Here is a 14,918-nt window from a genome sequence, read left to right as displayed (position 1 = left end):
AGAGAGCCAGGGTGTCTGGGGGGGGGGGACAGCCAGGCCTGGCCCCCCTCCCTGCGTCACCCACATCGCGCTCAGTGTCCCCAGTCCCCCCCCGGTGACACTCTGGGACCGACTGCACCCCTGCCATCCCCCAAAAACCGGCTGTGCTCCCCCAAAAGGGATCCCCCAGCAGACTTCCAGACAACGCCAGCGACTTGTGTTTATTACAAAAACTCGTCGTTCCCCATTTACAAAGGAGCCCCCCAAAACTAACAGTTTCATCTAAGTCTTTTTGTACAAAAAAATAGCACTTTGGGACCCCAAAAAAGAAGACATCCACCACCTCCCCCCCCAAAAAATCGCCTTTGGGGAGGGAGGTTTATGACATCAGCCACCGGATTTGTAAAAACCAACCCCCCCCTTCCCTCCCCTTTCCCAAATTAAAACAGAACAGAGATGGGACGAGATCAAACAGGGAGAGAATTATTGCAAGTTTGGGGGGCTGGACCCCCCAGGGCCCCCCGCTGCATAGAGAACCGGCCCCAGCCCCCCCGGAATGAAGGGGTGACAGTTGATTAAAGCTGGGAGATGGGGGCAGCCTCGGGGACAGCCCCCAGAGCCCCCCCAAACTCTCTGCGGGGTGTGGGGGGTGGGAGGGGAGCAGGGGGGGCTCATCCCCAGCCCGTCACCCCCTTGTCAAGGCACGTTTGTGTTCTGTGTCCCGGGAATGGCTGGGGGGGGGTCTGGGGGCTGCGGGGGGGGTTTGGGGCGGGTGGGGAGCGCCAGGAGCAGGGCGGGGACCCCGGTGCCAACAGAGCCAAAGTGGGGGTGTGGGATCCGGCACTGGGAGCAGCGCTGGTGGTGTGAGCCCCTCAAAATGCTCCGGTTTCCCCCTAAGATAATGCTCTGATTTCCCCTAAACGCTCTGATCCCCCCAAAAGCTGCAGGGGAGCAGCCCAGGCTCGGGGAAAAGCCCCCCCGGGGGTCCCTCGCTGCCCCCCGCTCCCGGCTGCATTTCCATAGGAAAGCCAAGCTCCTCGGGGGCCAGTCCGTGGGGAGGGACACGGGGACATCCCAACACCGGACCCGGGACCGGGTTTGGCACTTGATCCCCGCTGGGGACGGAGTCGGGCTCGGGGGGGCTTCGGGGTGGGGGCAGAATCATCAAATTGACCATTAAATACAGAACCCTCCTGTTTTTTGTCCCAGTCGTTTGTGGGTTTTGGGCTGGGGGGATTGGGGGTGGGGGGAGCTCATAGTGCTTCACAGGGTTATTAAAATACAAATGCTTAAAGTTTCCTATATAAAAATATACAAATGCAAAAATAGATATTGAGAGAGAGAGCCGGGGGGGCTGGGGGGCCGGGCCCTGCGCCCCCTCCCCAGGGAGCTTCTGCTGCCTTTCCTTTTTCTTTGTGTTTTTTTGTCTTTTTTTTTTACCAAAAATCCCAAAACAAGATTCCCGCTTCCCACTGGCTCCTGGAGCTCCCGAGCATGGAAAAGCTCGGGGCCGGAGACGGGGCAGCCGGGTCAGGTCCTATCCAGAGGCTTCCCGAGGGATCCCGGCACCTCGCCAGCGCCTGCCCCATGGTCTTGGCTCTGCTGGAGCTTCTCCTGGGAAAAGGGGGAGTAGGAAAAGGGTGGGGGGACACCCGGAGTGGGAAGCACTGGGCGGCGGCGTGGGGCAGGGAAAAACGCCCGATTTTCCTGGGCAGGTGGGATCGGTGGGTCAGCGGCGATCCCGGGGGCCCAGCCCCGAGCCCACAGGCGGAGCAGGGGAGTTCTTGGGCAGCTCCAGGCCCCCGCCCGCTCACACCCGGCTGGGCTCACCCCAGAGCTTGGGAACAATCCCAGGTTTCCCCTTTTTGGGGGATCCACACCCCGCACCCCACAGCCGCGTTTTGGGATGGAAGCCATGCAGGGCAGCCGGGATGCGCCCGGGGCAGGAAGAGGAGGGTGTGGGAGGAAGAACGGAAAGGACCGAGCCCTCCCGCGGGAGGAAGAGCAGGATCCTGGAAAACCCTTTCTGGGCTTTTTTTCCCAAGCTGTCCCTATTTCCAATACCCTTCTTTTTTTTCTCAGGAGCCACCTCCAGCGGTGCCACAAGAAAACCCCCGAGCATCTCTCGTGTCCCTGTGGTGCTTCCCCCTTGCTCCAGACCGGCGGAGCTCCGCAGATTCTCCTTTTTCCCCAATTATTACTATTATTATTAATTCCAACGCTGGCTGTAATAAAAAGAAAACACCAACTTTTCCCCCCTGAGGGGGCTCCAATTTTTCCCCCCAGGGCTGTGTCCCAGCCCCTCTGTCCACGACCTTCCCATGGAGCAACTCCACTCCCACGGGACAGGGAACCTTGCCAAAAAAACGGCTGGAAAAAAACCAAGATCCAAGAAAAAAATTAAAAAAACACCTGCCAAGGCAGGGGAGGGCAGTGGGAGTCCAAGGGTGAAAAATCCAGCGGGATCTCTCCCCGAGAATGCCAAAGGAATTACAGAGTCACCTCAAAGCAAAGCGTCCGACAGCCCGGGGAGGGGGAGTTTAGGGATCCTGCTGGAAAATGAGATCCAGGAAGGGGAGGAGAGCTCGGGCATCGTCTGACCTGCTCCAGGATAAGGCATCAGAGGGACCACGCCATGGTCGCAGCAACATCTCTCCTCTCTCAAACGAACACATTTTATATTTTTATATATATAATAATAATATAGAATCTTTTCTCTTCTTTTTTTTTGTGGTTTTTTTTTTTCTTTTTTGTTTTTTTGGGTTGGTTTTTTTTTTTTTTGTGTTGTTTTGTTGGTATTTCTGTCATTGGGTTGTTGTTTTTTTTTTTTGTTGTTGTTGTTTTTTTCTTTTTTTTTTTTTTTGCTAAAAGGACCAAGGCGTGATGACGCCGAGGGACCTCGGGCAGGGAGGCGGGCGGGAGGGACAGGGAGGAAAACAGGACAAAAAAAAGGGACAAAAAAAAAAAAAAAGAAAAAAAAGAAAAAAAAAATCAAGCCAAAATTAAAAAATATATATATATAGCTCTGGCCTTCGAGTGGAGGTGGCGGCGGTGCCGGGCTGGGTTAGTGCTGGAGGTGCCGAGGCCGCCGGCTCCGGCGCCTCCCGGCGCTGGCCGCGGGCTCAGAAGCCGTTGCCGCTGATGTTGATGGACTGCAGGTCGGCCACCTGCATGACGTTGATGCCGCTGCTGGCCAGGCGGGCGATGCCCTCGGGGCAGATGGCCTCCATGGCCACCATGTTGGTGGCGATGAGCGCCGAGGGCGTGGCGCCGCCGTTGCCCTCGCCCGAGGCCGCCGTGTCCATGGGGACAGCCGAGACGTTCATGGCCACGTTGGTGGCGCCTCCCTTCTTGTTCTGGTGGGTCTTGATGTGCTTGGAGAGGTGGTCGCTGCGCATGAAGCGTTTGGGGCACTCCGGGCAGGCGAATTTCTTCTCTCCTGGGGGAGAGGGACAGGGGTGTGAGGGACAGCGGGAACGGGGAGAGATGGGGAGCTGAGGCTGGGGGAAAAGGTTGGGATTTGGGAAGAGGTTCCTGCCCTTGAGGGGGGTCAAAGACATCAAGGCCAATGCTTGAACACGCTGGAACTTTGGGAAAAGTTGGGATCTTGGGAAAAGGTGCCTCCCCCTGACAATGCCCAGGCTCTGGAGAGGCTCTCAGCTCGGCACGGGGATCCCCGTGGCTGCCCCGTGCAGCACCAGGCGTCGGAGCGGGCAGCCCGAGGAATTCCCAGGATTTCCTGGGCGGCCGGGAGCCCCAGCCCTACCTGTGTGCGTGCGCTTGTGCCGCTGCAGCTCGTCGGAGCGGGTGAAGCGCTTCCCGCACAGCACCCAGGTGCAGATGAAGGGCCTCTCCCCCGTGTGCCACCGCAGGTGCGCCCGCAGGTGCGAGGTCTTTCCGTACACCTTCCCGCAGCCTGGCACGTGGCAGATGTGCTGCTTTTTTTTCCCTGGATCCCCAGAGCTCCTGCAAGAAGGGAAGGGTTAAAGCCGAGGGAATCCCAGCAGCCTGGGGGGTGTGGGTCTGCTGGACTGGGATTGGTCGGCCCTGTGGGACTGATGGGTTTGGGGTGAGGTTTGTGTCCTGCCCCTGGGTCACAGCAGCCCCATGGGGCGCTCCAGGCACGGGGAGGGGGGAACCAGGGCTGGAAAGCTGGGAAAGGAGCTGGGGGTGCCCAGGTGGCCACACGGATGTGGCACTTGGGGACATGGGTGGCATTGCCAGAGCGGGGGGAACAGCTGGACCTGATGATCCGAGGGACCCTCTCCAACCCAAACAACTCCACAAAACGAGGCACTTCGAGACCTGTGGGCAGCAGCCTCACCTGCCCTCTCCTTCCTTGCAGTAGGGACAGGTGCAGGCTTCCCTCCGTGTTTTCCGGCCCTGCTGGGGCTGGGGGTCGGGGCTGGTCTCCCCCTCCTCCACGGTCGCGCTCTCGTCCCCCAGCCCGTCCCCGCTGCCGCTGTGCAGCCCCAGCTGGGCCCCGTGCTCACCTGCAAGAGAACACGGGAGCTTACGGCAGCTGCTCACCTGGAAAGGAGGGGACCTGTCTCTGCTGGACGGAGCCGTCAATCCCACCCTTCTCCTTCGGCTCTCCTGACACTCCCCAGCCTCCGGATCGCCCCCATTTTGGTCTGGGTCTTCCATTTATCTCCAGGGGAGAGGGAAGAGCTGCAGCTCTCCCAAGAAACAGCCCCCTGCCAACTACTGCAACTACGTCAGCAGAATTCCAGCACAACTCCAGCCCAGGGTAAAGAAAGCAGGCTGGAAGAGCAGAATCCTCCAGTGATACCACATTATCCCCATTACAGAGCTGGATAAAGACACAGAAAGTTGGGAAATCCTCAGGAGCTGCTGTTGAAGGCAGTCCCTGCCTCTGCCCAGGAACAATTCCCACCTCCCAAGGGCCAGGGAAGCACAGGGACAGCTCCCAGATGAAGAGAAACCACCCTGAGGGGGTTGGTGGGGCTGAAGCCTTTTCCTGCTCACCACCAGTTTATCCCTCTCATCCCTTCCCCAGTCCCATTCCCACCCTCCTGGCTGCACAGTGTCCCCGTGGCAGAGCTGGAGCAGGCCTGGGGGCGGCCGGGGCTGAGCAATCCCTTCTCATCTGCCATCAGCAGGTCCTGACAGCTGAGAGAAGGCAGGAGCAGACTGGGAGGTTTGCTGCCCCCGAATCCACAGGGATCCAGACTCCCTGGGAAAAGGCAGTGCTGGCCTGGCGAGGACACCCAGAGCTCCAAGCACTCCCCAGGAGCAGAGCCCGATCCTGTCACAGTGGGGGACAGGGCAGGAGCAGCCAGGATGTCACCGGGGCTGTCACCTGGCACATAACCCAGATATCCCGAGGATGCTCCTCTCACCCAGCCTGGCAGCGGCCCCTGGGCTCTGCCCCTCACCCTGGAGCACAGCAATGCTGTCCCAGCCAGGCCTGGAGAAGGAAGCTGTCACCGCCAAGGGTGACACCATCTGAAGCCCGGCCCTCGGGGCCACATTCCCGAGCTCCCTGCGAAGTTGAGGATTTCAGGAGCTTCCCTGTCCCTCCCTGCAGCTCCCGTGACGTGTCTGCAGTCACAGCCTCGCACGGGGCGGGGGGGCCTGAAGGGGTTTTTAAGCTTCCTAAGCCAGCGCAGGCAGCTTTGTGCTGCAGCCACGGATTAGAGATTTCCCCGGATGGGAAGAGCTGCTGAAAAAAACAAAACAAAAAAAAACCAAAAAAAACAAACCAGGAAAAAAACGGAAGAAAGGGAAGAAAAAAAAAAAAAAAAGCCAGGAGAAAACACAAGTTCTCTCCCCAGAAATACACCAAGGAGAGGGAGAATCCAGCCAGGATGCCTTGGAATGGCTTCGATCCTCCAAGAGGCAAAAGCCTATGCAGAGTTTTCCGGCCTTTTGGTGTGGGGGGAACAAACCCAAATCCTGCTGCTGGAAGTCTGTGGCCACCTCTCAGCGAGGTATAAATCCAGGGCAGCAGCTCCTGGACCTGCAGGGATCATCCCACCCCAAGCAGTAGCTCTGAAATCTCTGGGATACAACAGGTTCAGGGGAAAATTCACATTTGTTATCCCTGTTAAGACTAAAGCTTCCCTGGAAGCTCCACACTCGGGTCAGCAAAGCCCTGGAAAAATATGTGATTAATAGAGCAAGAGGAGGTTTGATCCTTGGAAGAAGCCTGGGGAGAAAGAGGGATTTGGGAAGGCAGGAGAGGGGAGCTGTCCCTGGCCCTGCTCCACCAGCGACCTCTGAGAGCCCCCAGGAATGGAGCAGTTTCTGGTGTCCCACTAAAAAACCCCAAAGCCTGGAATCTTTGGCTTTGGAATTCTCTGCAGACAAGGTGCTCCTTGTGCAGGAAAAAGCTGGGGTTTGTTTGCTTTATTTAGCAAACGACCAGGAGGTGAAAAATGCCCGGCGGGGAGGAGAGAGGAGCTCTCACACCCGCCCTGGCCAACCTCAGGCAGGGGAACAGACCCCGTGTTCATTTTTAGGGGAAGAGATTGAAATAAAACCCAAAACCAACAAACCGGGGCCGATTGTGCAAACTCCGTAGCTCTGGCAGCTCTGCCTGGGCAGAGGCAGCAGAGGGTGAGGGAGGGGGGAGAGCTGGCACCAAGCACGAGGAAGTTTTCAGGTGAAAAGAAAGAAAAGCAAAACCTGGGGACACGCAGCCCCAAGCTCTCAGGGTGTGCTCCTGAAAATATCTCCAAAATCCACATTTTCTAGCTCACAGCTTGAGTTCTCCCCATTTCCTGCCCAGTTTTTGGGGTCACTGCCCTGCCCGGAACAAACCCCAGCTGCCCAGACACACCAAAGAGCTGCACAAAGGGACAAAGTGGCTTTGGAAGGACGTCCCCTTGGTTTTTTCCCCATCTGATTCCCTCCCTGATTTGCAAAATGAGTTAATCTGTACCAGGAGCTCATCCACACAAATGAGCCAAGCTCTGGCTCAGCAATTGGAGATCAGGGTGGTGGAGAAGGAACCAGGGGATGGGGCAGGCTGGAAGTCTGCAGCCCAGTGAGTAACTGGGCTTTCATTTGGACTCTGATGACTCCAGCAGCCACTCCTTGGGCAGCTCCTGTAATTGCTGGAGGTTTGTGTGTGTCAGGATGAGTGACGGAGAGGGGATAAATTGGGATGGAATGAGTGAGGTGGTCTGTAAAAGGGGACAGAGCTGAGGCAGGGAATCACTTCAGCATCCACTTTGCCAGATCCCTGAATGCCCCAGTGCCTCTGTCATGCTGCAGACCGACAGACAGAGCCCCTTTGCCCTTTAAATTCCCGTCTGAATTGTCACAAAACCGCGATGTAGCCTCTGGTCCTGCCTTGCCTTTGCTGGGGTGGAAGCACCCAGAGCACCTCACCCCGCAGCACAGGCAGGTCCCACCAAAGCACCCCCGACACCCGGGCAGAAATCCCTGTGTGAGGGCTGTGGAAGGAAGGAAACTCCTGGATGAGACAGGGAAGGGCAGTTCCCAAGGTGGGGAGCCCCAGTAGGCATCTCCCAAACCTCTGTGTGCCTCTTGCTCACCACAATCAAGGGTGGATGCTTTCCCGAGCCACAAATCCCATTTTTAGTCTCGAGGAGGAACTGATGCCTGTATCACCCCCAGGATCTAACCCAGGCGTCCTGGGATGGGCTGGAGGGGCTGAGGAGCTGTCGGGACGCTGCCTGCTGTGGAGGGAGCCACGCGGAAACTCCCCCAGAGCCAGGAGCCAGGACGCGTCTCCTGTGTGGGGTGATAAGGACGGGGCTCCAGCAGGGCTGGGGCTGGCCCAGATAAAAGGGAGAGGCAGATCAGGGCCTGGCAGACGGGTCTGGAGCCAGGACCTCTCCCGGGAGGAGTCACGGGGTGGGTGCCGCGCACCCGACCCGTCCGACCGGCACGGCTGCCAGCCCTTCCCAGCCCCACTGAGCCTGGCCTGGAGCAGCAGCAGGGAGAGGAAAACGGGGAGGAGCAGGGCTGCCCCATGGAGTCCAGGACCCACAGGGTGAACCCACGGGGGCTTTGTGTGGGGCACAACCTCACCCGGCCAAAACTGCGACAACACTGCTCAGCAGGCTCTGCTCCCTCTCCTCCCAAGTGAACCCTGGGGATTCCTGTCAGGCCCACAGAGAACGGCACGGACCAGGTCGGCCAAGGAATCCAGAGGGAACGTAAAGTCCAGCCTGGCTGGGATTTAGAGCAGGAAGTTTCACAATATGCTGGTTTGTGCCGTGATGTCACGGGTGCGGTGAGACAAACAAGGCTGCGCGTCACGGGCGGATCCTGCCGGGGCTCGATTCCCCTACTCCCCTCCCTGCCACACTCGATGCCATGTGGATGCCTTATCCAGGCCCTGCTACAAAGCTGCCCTTAAAAACCAGCAAACAGGACACAATCAGGGCTTTGTGCCGCTGGCCCAACGCTGGGAAGGGCCCTGGAAGGACCGAGGGGGAGCCAGGAGGGGTTTGCTGAACACACTGCCAATGGCTCCAGCACCCACCAGGGCTTCTCCTTTCAGGACAGCCCTGAACCCACTGCTCAATTCCCCCACATCTTCCATCCAAGGAGCTGGAGCTGCCCAGAAAATCCCAATCCCACCCAACAGCTCCATCCAGCCCTGGAATCAAACATCCTGAAAAGAGGGATATCCCCTGAGCGCCCCCAAAACAAGGGGGGTTAATTCCAGTGCTGACCTGCCTGGTGGTCACCAGCACATTCCTTGGCCAGGTAAGGCTGGGACAGGGGCAGGGATGTGGGGACAGCAGGGCTCGGACAGGGACAGGGACATGAGGACAGAGCCACTATAAGGCCACTGAGCTCAGAACAGTCCCTTTCCTCCTCCTCCTCCTCCCTATGACAAAAGAGGAAGAGAAACACCGACGTGACAAAATCCCTGCCATCACCCCCCTCAGACAGGATGTCCCCTCCCTGGGGCTGAGGTGACTCCGAGGTGGCTCTCAGACCCCACAGAGGTGTCGCAGCCCCCAGGTGAGCCACACACCCCATCCCTCACCGCACAGGTCCCTGATGCCCGCCCATGTGGGCAGCGCTGGTAGCTGCCCCGGGGGGGTTTTGGGGTGCTGCCAGCTGAGGAAGTCCCCCCTTCCTGGCTCTGCGGGGCCCTGGTGGTCACAGACCTGCCCCTGCCCCTGCTCCTTGCCAGCCCAGCCAGGCAGGGGGAACAAACAGCCTTCGAGCCACCCTGTTAACATAGAGCTGGGCTCTGCGTCACACCCAGCAGCACAAAAATCTGAGTTTTAAAGACCTTTTCAGGTGTTGTTTTCTCCCTGAGGGACCTTTCCCCTGCCAAAAAAACTGGAGAAAACCTCATTGGCAATAGACCCGAAGGGCTGGGAGCCAAAGCCCCCCTTCCCCGGGGTTCAGGAAGGGACACAGAAGCCCCAGGAGGCTGAGCTGAGCTCTGGAAGGGGCAGGACACGCAGTGCTGCCAGCCCAGGCGGCAGCTGGGGCCACCACACCCCTGCCTGGGCACCTCCTCCTTCCCCACCAGCCCGGAACACGCAGCAGGATCCAAGGAAAACCAGCTACAGTCCCCTCCCCAGCAAGGGTTCATTTTCCATCTGCCTCCCCCCAGAAGCAGAGGAGCTTTCCCTGCTCCAAAAATCCCTCCCAGCTCCTTGTCTGGAGCAGAAAGTTCCAGCACACGTGGAGGCTTGGAAAATGTTCAGGGATTTGGGACGCGTTGGGAACAAACCCCTCCCTCAAATTCCCACCGGAGAGCTCGGATCTGGAAGGACGCAGGTCTGGAAGGGCTGAGCCCCCTGGAGAGGGGCTGGTGGTGGCTGGGGGGACAAAGGGACCCATTGCCACGTCTGAGGGACACGGCTTGGAGTCAAATCCTGCTGCTGGACTGGTGTCAGAAAGCTCTGTCCTGGCCACAGCTTTCCCCATTTCATCCCGGGAGCCTCCCGGACCAACCCACGGAGCTGGGGCTCCCCAAAAAACGCTTTGAACGCTGCTCTGGCTTTTCTTTCCAAATGTCCCCGTGTCACAGCGACAGCGTCATGTCCTCGGGGCTGGGGACAGAGCCAGGAGGCCCCGCTGCTGCCGCCGCCGCTTGCGGGGAAGCCTTCACCGCGGATCAAGGGCTGAGAGCTGCTGAGCTAAAAAAGAGAGGAGGAGGAGGAGGAGAAAGAGGAGGAGGCGGCGGCTGCTCCGCAGCGTGAGCGTGTTGGGTGGGTGGTCTCTAGAACGTTCCTCCCTGTTCCACCTCTGAGGGCAGAGCCAGGCACGAATACAGGAACTGGGGCTCGCCCATGCCTTTCTCCAGCACCTTCAAAACAAGGAAGGAGCCCGGGAGCGCACAAGGAAGGAGCCCCAGCCGCGGCAGGAGCTGCCCCAGGCACACCCCGCGGGTCCAAGAGGCCACGCGTGTCCCCCCGGCTGCCAGCCCCGGCTTGTGGGAGCCCCTGCGGGTCCCTGCGCTCCGCGAAATCCAAGGATCAGGCTAATCCCGAGGCTAAAGTGACCCGTGGCTTGCCTGCGAGCCAAGCTGCTGTAGCAACAGCCCAAAATAATGCTGCAAAACAAGCCCGGGGGAGCAGCCGCCGCCTCTCGCGAGAGGGAAGCACCGGCTGGATTGAGCAACATTTTCTGCTGCCTCTCAACTGTGACTAAATCCAGCAACAGCCCCTTTTAGCCAGAGCCAGAACACAAAAAAAAACCCGAAAAAAAACCCAACAAGGAAAACAGTGGAAAAGCAAGTGGAGAGCGTTCCCAGAATCGATCCCTTCCGCGGCGGAAGCCGAGTGGGCTCCAGCTCAGTTCCCACGTTCACGTATCCCGCTTTTCCCAGGCTGTGGGAGCCGGCGGGATGGATCCCTGGGGATCTGAGCAGGGTGTCCTGTGCCCACGGGACCGTCTGGACCACGCTGAGGTCACGCTGTCCCGCGCCAGCACCCAGACACTTAATGAGCCCTTTCTTCCGCCCCTGTGAGGAAATTCCCCGCGGCTCCGTGACTGTGTTTGTTTTCATGGGGTTTTCAGCTAATCCCTGTGTTTTATGGCCATGACTCTTTGCAGGCGCAGCCAAGGAGCCGAGCTGGACTCGGGTCCTCACCCCAGCCCTGACCCGGGACTCCTGGGTGGCCACCAGGGCTGGACAGTGGCACAAAACCAGATGTCCCCCTTCTTCTCCACTTCCACCCCGCAGCCACCTCCCCTCTTTCTTTCCAAGACTTAAACTCCCCAAAAAGACCTCTAGTGTATTCTGGTGATCAACACACTCCGTGCCAGGTCCAGCACAAGCCCCACCCCACTCGCCAACACCATTTGGCATCAACCACGCCCAGCCCAGCCCAGCTCCGGCCCCGCGGGGTCCCAGCGTTTCTCCTTCCCGTGCCTGGCTGCCAAAGGGACCCGAGCACTCACCGGGGGCGTTGGCGATGGCCAGGGGCAGCCCCTGCAGCTGGTGCACCTGGATCCCGGACGCTCCCAAGGCACTGAGGTTAATAGTCTGGAGGCCCGGCACGGAGGAGAGCTGGGCGGCATTGACGGTGACGGTGCCGCTGGGCAGGGTGGCGATGGGGGTCAGCGTGGTGCTGGTGCTGCCCGTCTGACCCAGTGACACTCCCTGCATGGGGGCCAGCGTGATTGTCTGCGCCTGGGGGTTCTGCACCTGCAGGTTCTGCAGCTGGATGGTCTGCCAGCTCACCTGCCCGTTGGGACCCACCGTGGGCGTGCGGATGATGATGGGGCCAGAGTTGGGCACGGCTTGGAGCTGCAGGTTCTGCAAGGTGTCTTGGGAGATGGCTTGAGTGGCAAAGGTCTGGCCAGACAGAGGGGTGGTCTGGAGGGCTTGGATTGTCTGCCCTCCTTGGACCAGCTGTGGCTGGATCAGAATCTGCTGCTGCTGCTGCTGCTGCGACTGCTGACCCTGATCCCCCTCCTTCTGCTGCCCTGGCTGCAGGGCCACCCCGGACACCGGGGTCTGCAGAGAGTCCGAGCTGGGGACGCTGCTGGCCCTCTGGGGGGTCTGCGCCTGCACGTTGGTGCCCACCGTGGCGCTGGTGGAGAAATTCATGACGCCCACGTTACTGGTGGTGGTGGTGGTGGAGTAGCTGTTGGCATTGGTGAAGAAGGCGCCTGAGCTGGCCTGGGACGTGGCCGTGCTGCCCGAGCTGCTGGCAGCCCCCGAGGTGGCAGGCTGGGAGCTGCTGTCCGGCGAGCCCGAGCTGCTCAGGGTGCCCGTCTGGGACGTGGGGGCCAGGCTGGCAGCCACGCTGTTGACCGGCAGCAGGGTGATGTTGCCGTTCAGGGCCACGGGCACGTTGGCCACATACTGGGTCTGCCCAGAGAGGCTGTTGTTGGCCAGCCCCACGCCCTGGATGGGCACGGCCTGCTGCAGCAGGTTGGGCATGGCGATGAGATTGCTGCCGCCCGCGCGGCTCGTGATGATCTGCTGGTTGGAGCCGGGGATGATCTGCAGCTGCCCCGAGGCATCCTGCTGCACGTTCACCTGCGCCGGGGTGGTTGCAAACTGCAGCTGCTGCCCGTCGATGGTCTGGAACTGGGGAATCACCTGGTACTGGATGTTGGGGATGACACCCGGCAGGCCTGTGAGCACCTGCTGGTTCTGCAGGCCAGACGCCGAGGTGACCACGTAGGGCCCGGTGCTGACTGGGCGGCTCTTGGAGGCGTCACTGCCGTTGCTGCCATTGCTGCCCGGCTCCTTGGAGCCCGTGGGGGTGCTGGAGCCCGCCGAGATGATCTGCCAGCCGTTGGCCGACTGGGTGAGCTGGGCGGCGGCCGCATTGAGGTCCAGCTCACCACTCCCGCCCTGCTGGCCCTGGGAGCTGTTGGAGTTCTCATTGGGAGACTCGATGCGGCTGCAGGTGGCTGCCAGCAGAGCCAGCGGGGATGGCTGTGACTCCTGGGGATGAGAGGAGGAGTTACCAGGGTGGAAGGCGGCCCGAGGGGCAGGCCCGGAGTGGAAAAAAAACAAAGGGGGAAACAACAACAAAAAAACCTTAAAAAAAGAAAATAGGGAGGAGCGTACTTGGTAAAGATAAACACTCCTTCCTGAACAAACCTACCCACAGCCGGAAAAATACAACTGCCAGGCACAGGGCTGTCAGGCGGGGACAGCCCGAACCCACAAGGGAGGAAAGGGGAGGGAGCCTGCCTGGGAAAGCCAAGAGAGGAGAGAGCTCCTCCACCCCAAAGGCAGGGAATCCCCCTGAAGCACAACAAGCCCCCGGGAAGGAGGGTGGTTCCTGGGCTCCACAAGCTGGAGAGGGGCCAGCGGGGGCCGTGGTGTCACAGGGGAGCTGCGAGTTTCTGAGGAGAGCCGGGGAGGAGGGGAAGCCACGGGCGCTGCTTGGCAGCGCTCACCCTCCTCTTCCTGCCCGCGCTGAAACGCTCGCCTGGGCCCAGCAAACAGCTCGGCCCGGCCCTGGACTTTGCCACGACTTCCCCGGGGCCAGCAGGGCCGGGCGGGGGCCGATCCTCCCCCCACTCACCTGGGCCTCCCCACCGCCGGCACTGCTTGTGCTGCTGGCGTCGCCTTCGCCCTTGTCGGGCTTCACAGCCGACATCTCCTCGGTGCTCTCTTGGTCTGCGCAGGAGGGAAGCGACAGCCCTGGTTAGGGACATTTCGGGGCAGGGCAGCAAAGCGAGGCTCGGGAGGGCCAGGCAGGGCCCCGAAGGGACACGGCAGGCCGGCTCTGGGGGGACCATGTGCTCCTGGTGCAGCCGGGAAGGGGCTGCGAAGAGCAGGGAGCTGCCAAAGGGGAGCTGGCAGCGGGACGGGGAGGGGAGGACCCGGCCGCGCTCCAGGGCCCAGCTCCTCCCCACCAGCTCGGGACACTCCCTGGCCCCCGCCGGGGTCCTCCCCGGGCCTCCCCCTCGCCTTGCCCGCCGGCCGGGGCACACACCTCCCGCCGCGGCCCCGCGGACCCACCCCGGAATTCCCCCGCGTGGGTCCGGCCCGCGGGACCCCCGGCCCGGGGCCGCCCCTCCCGCGACCCGCCCAGCGCGGGGGTCCCCGCTCCCACCAAATCCTTCCTCTCCCAGCGCTCAGGAGCCTCCTCGTCCTCCGCCGGCCACCGGGGCTGCATCCCCCGGTCCTGCCCTCTACCTCAGCACCCCTCACCGGGGTCTGCACTGGGGAGGGGTCGCTGAACGCGCCCCGGCCGCTCTCACCTTCCCACCGCCCTCCCGCACAACCCCTCCCGCCCCCGGCTCCCGCATCCGCCCCCGCAGGGCGCCTTGCCCGGGAATGGGGGAAAGCCCCCCGGTGCCTGCGCTCGCAGCCGCCCACCCCCACGACCTCCACCGCCATCTCCGCGCCCGATCCCCCGGGATCTCGCCCCCCCCCCCCCGCCCCCAGCCCCGATTCCCGGGGCCTCCCCATCACTCCCCGCCGCCCCCTCCTCCGCTCCAGCCCTGCCCGGCGCGGCCGCCGGTCCCTCCCCCGAGGCCTTCCCCCCTCCCCCGGGTCCCTCCCCCGGCAGGTCCCCCCGGCGCGGCGCGGCGAGGCCCGGCCCGGCGGGGCCCGGCCCGGCGGGGCGGGGCCGCCTCTGGCCCCTCCGGGCGGGCGGGCGCCGCCGCCTCTGCGTGTGCCCGGGGCCCCGCGCGGCGCCCGGCCCCGGCCCCGTCCTTCCCGCTCATGGTGCCGGGGCGGGGCGGGGCGCGCGGGGCGGGGCGGGGGCGCGGGCGGGCGAGCGGCCGAACCCGCCGGTGCCGCCGAGGGGCTGCCGAGGGAGGGGCCGCGGGCCGCGGCCGCCGCCCCGCCCCCCGCCCCCGCCGCCCCCGCAGCCAATGGGCGCCGCGCGGGCCGCGGAGCGACGGACAGTGCGACCAATGGGAAGCGAGGGCGGCGCGGTGCGGGGGGAGAGGAGGGCGGGCGGACCCCGCACCGTGGGGGAGGGGGAGCGCGGCGGGGCGGCGGCCAATGGGGGCGCGGGGGGGAAGGGGCGGGCGGCGGCACAGCCTAT

The 14,918-nt window shown here is 62.0% G+C and overlaps 1 protein-coding gene across 2 annotated transcripts; it reads right to left on the bottom strand.

Moving 5' to 3' along the window:
- Positions 1–174: 174 nt before the first annotated feature.
- On the bottom strand, positions 175–14,653 carry SP1 (Sp1 transcription factor). 2 transcript variants are annotated; one of them, XM_088068750.1, is made up of 6 exons: positions 14,587–14,653; positions 13,443–13,538; positions 11,353–12,853; positions 4,304–4,472; positions 3,746–3,945; positions 175–3,418 (listed from the first exon to the last, which is right to left on the bottom strand). In XM_088068750.1, the coding sequence occupies exons 1-6, from the start codon at positions 14,590–14,592 to the stop codon at positions 3,102–3,104; spliced, it is 2,289 nt and encodes a 762-aa protein (XP_087924876.1). In that variant the 5' UTR covers positions 14,593–14,653; the 3' UTR covers positions 175–3,101. The 2 variants fall into 2 exon arrangements, with proteins under 2 accessions (XP_087924876.1, XP_014117285.1); XM_014261810.2 differs by lacking the exon at positions 14,587–14,653 and adding an exon at positions 13,977–14,164 and having other exon boundaries at positions 13,443–13,537.
- Positions 14,654–14,918: the final 265 nt, after the last annotated feature.

Source organism: Pseudopodoces humilis, chromosome 32 (assembly GCF_049639895.1).
Source record: "Pseudopodoces humilis isolate 2021_Gansu_Grassland_sample_001 chromosome 32, ASM4963989v1, whole genome shotgun sequence".
Lineage (NCBI taxonomy): Eukaryota > Metazoa > Chordata > Aves > Passeriformes > Paridae > Pseudopodoces > Pseudopodoces humilis.
This window is presented reverse-complemented; position numbering and strand designations above follow the sequence as displayed.

What these genes read in the sequence shown, in the direction of transcription:
- SP1 (XM_088068750.1), bottom strand. An exon ending in GGCCATCGCCAACGCCCCCG is followed by an intron (nt 4,473 to 11,352) that starts GTGAGTGCTCGG and finishes GTTCTCTTGCAG; the next exon opens with GTGAGCACGGGGCCCAGCTG. An exon ending in GCACAAGCGCACGCACACAG is followed by an intron (nt 3,419 to 3,745) that starts GTAGGGCTGGGG and finishes CCTCTCCCCCAG; the next exon opens with GAGAGAAGAAATTCGCCTGC.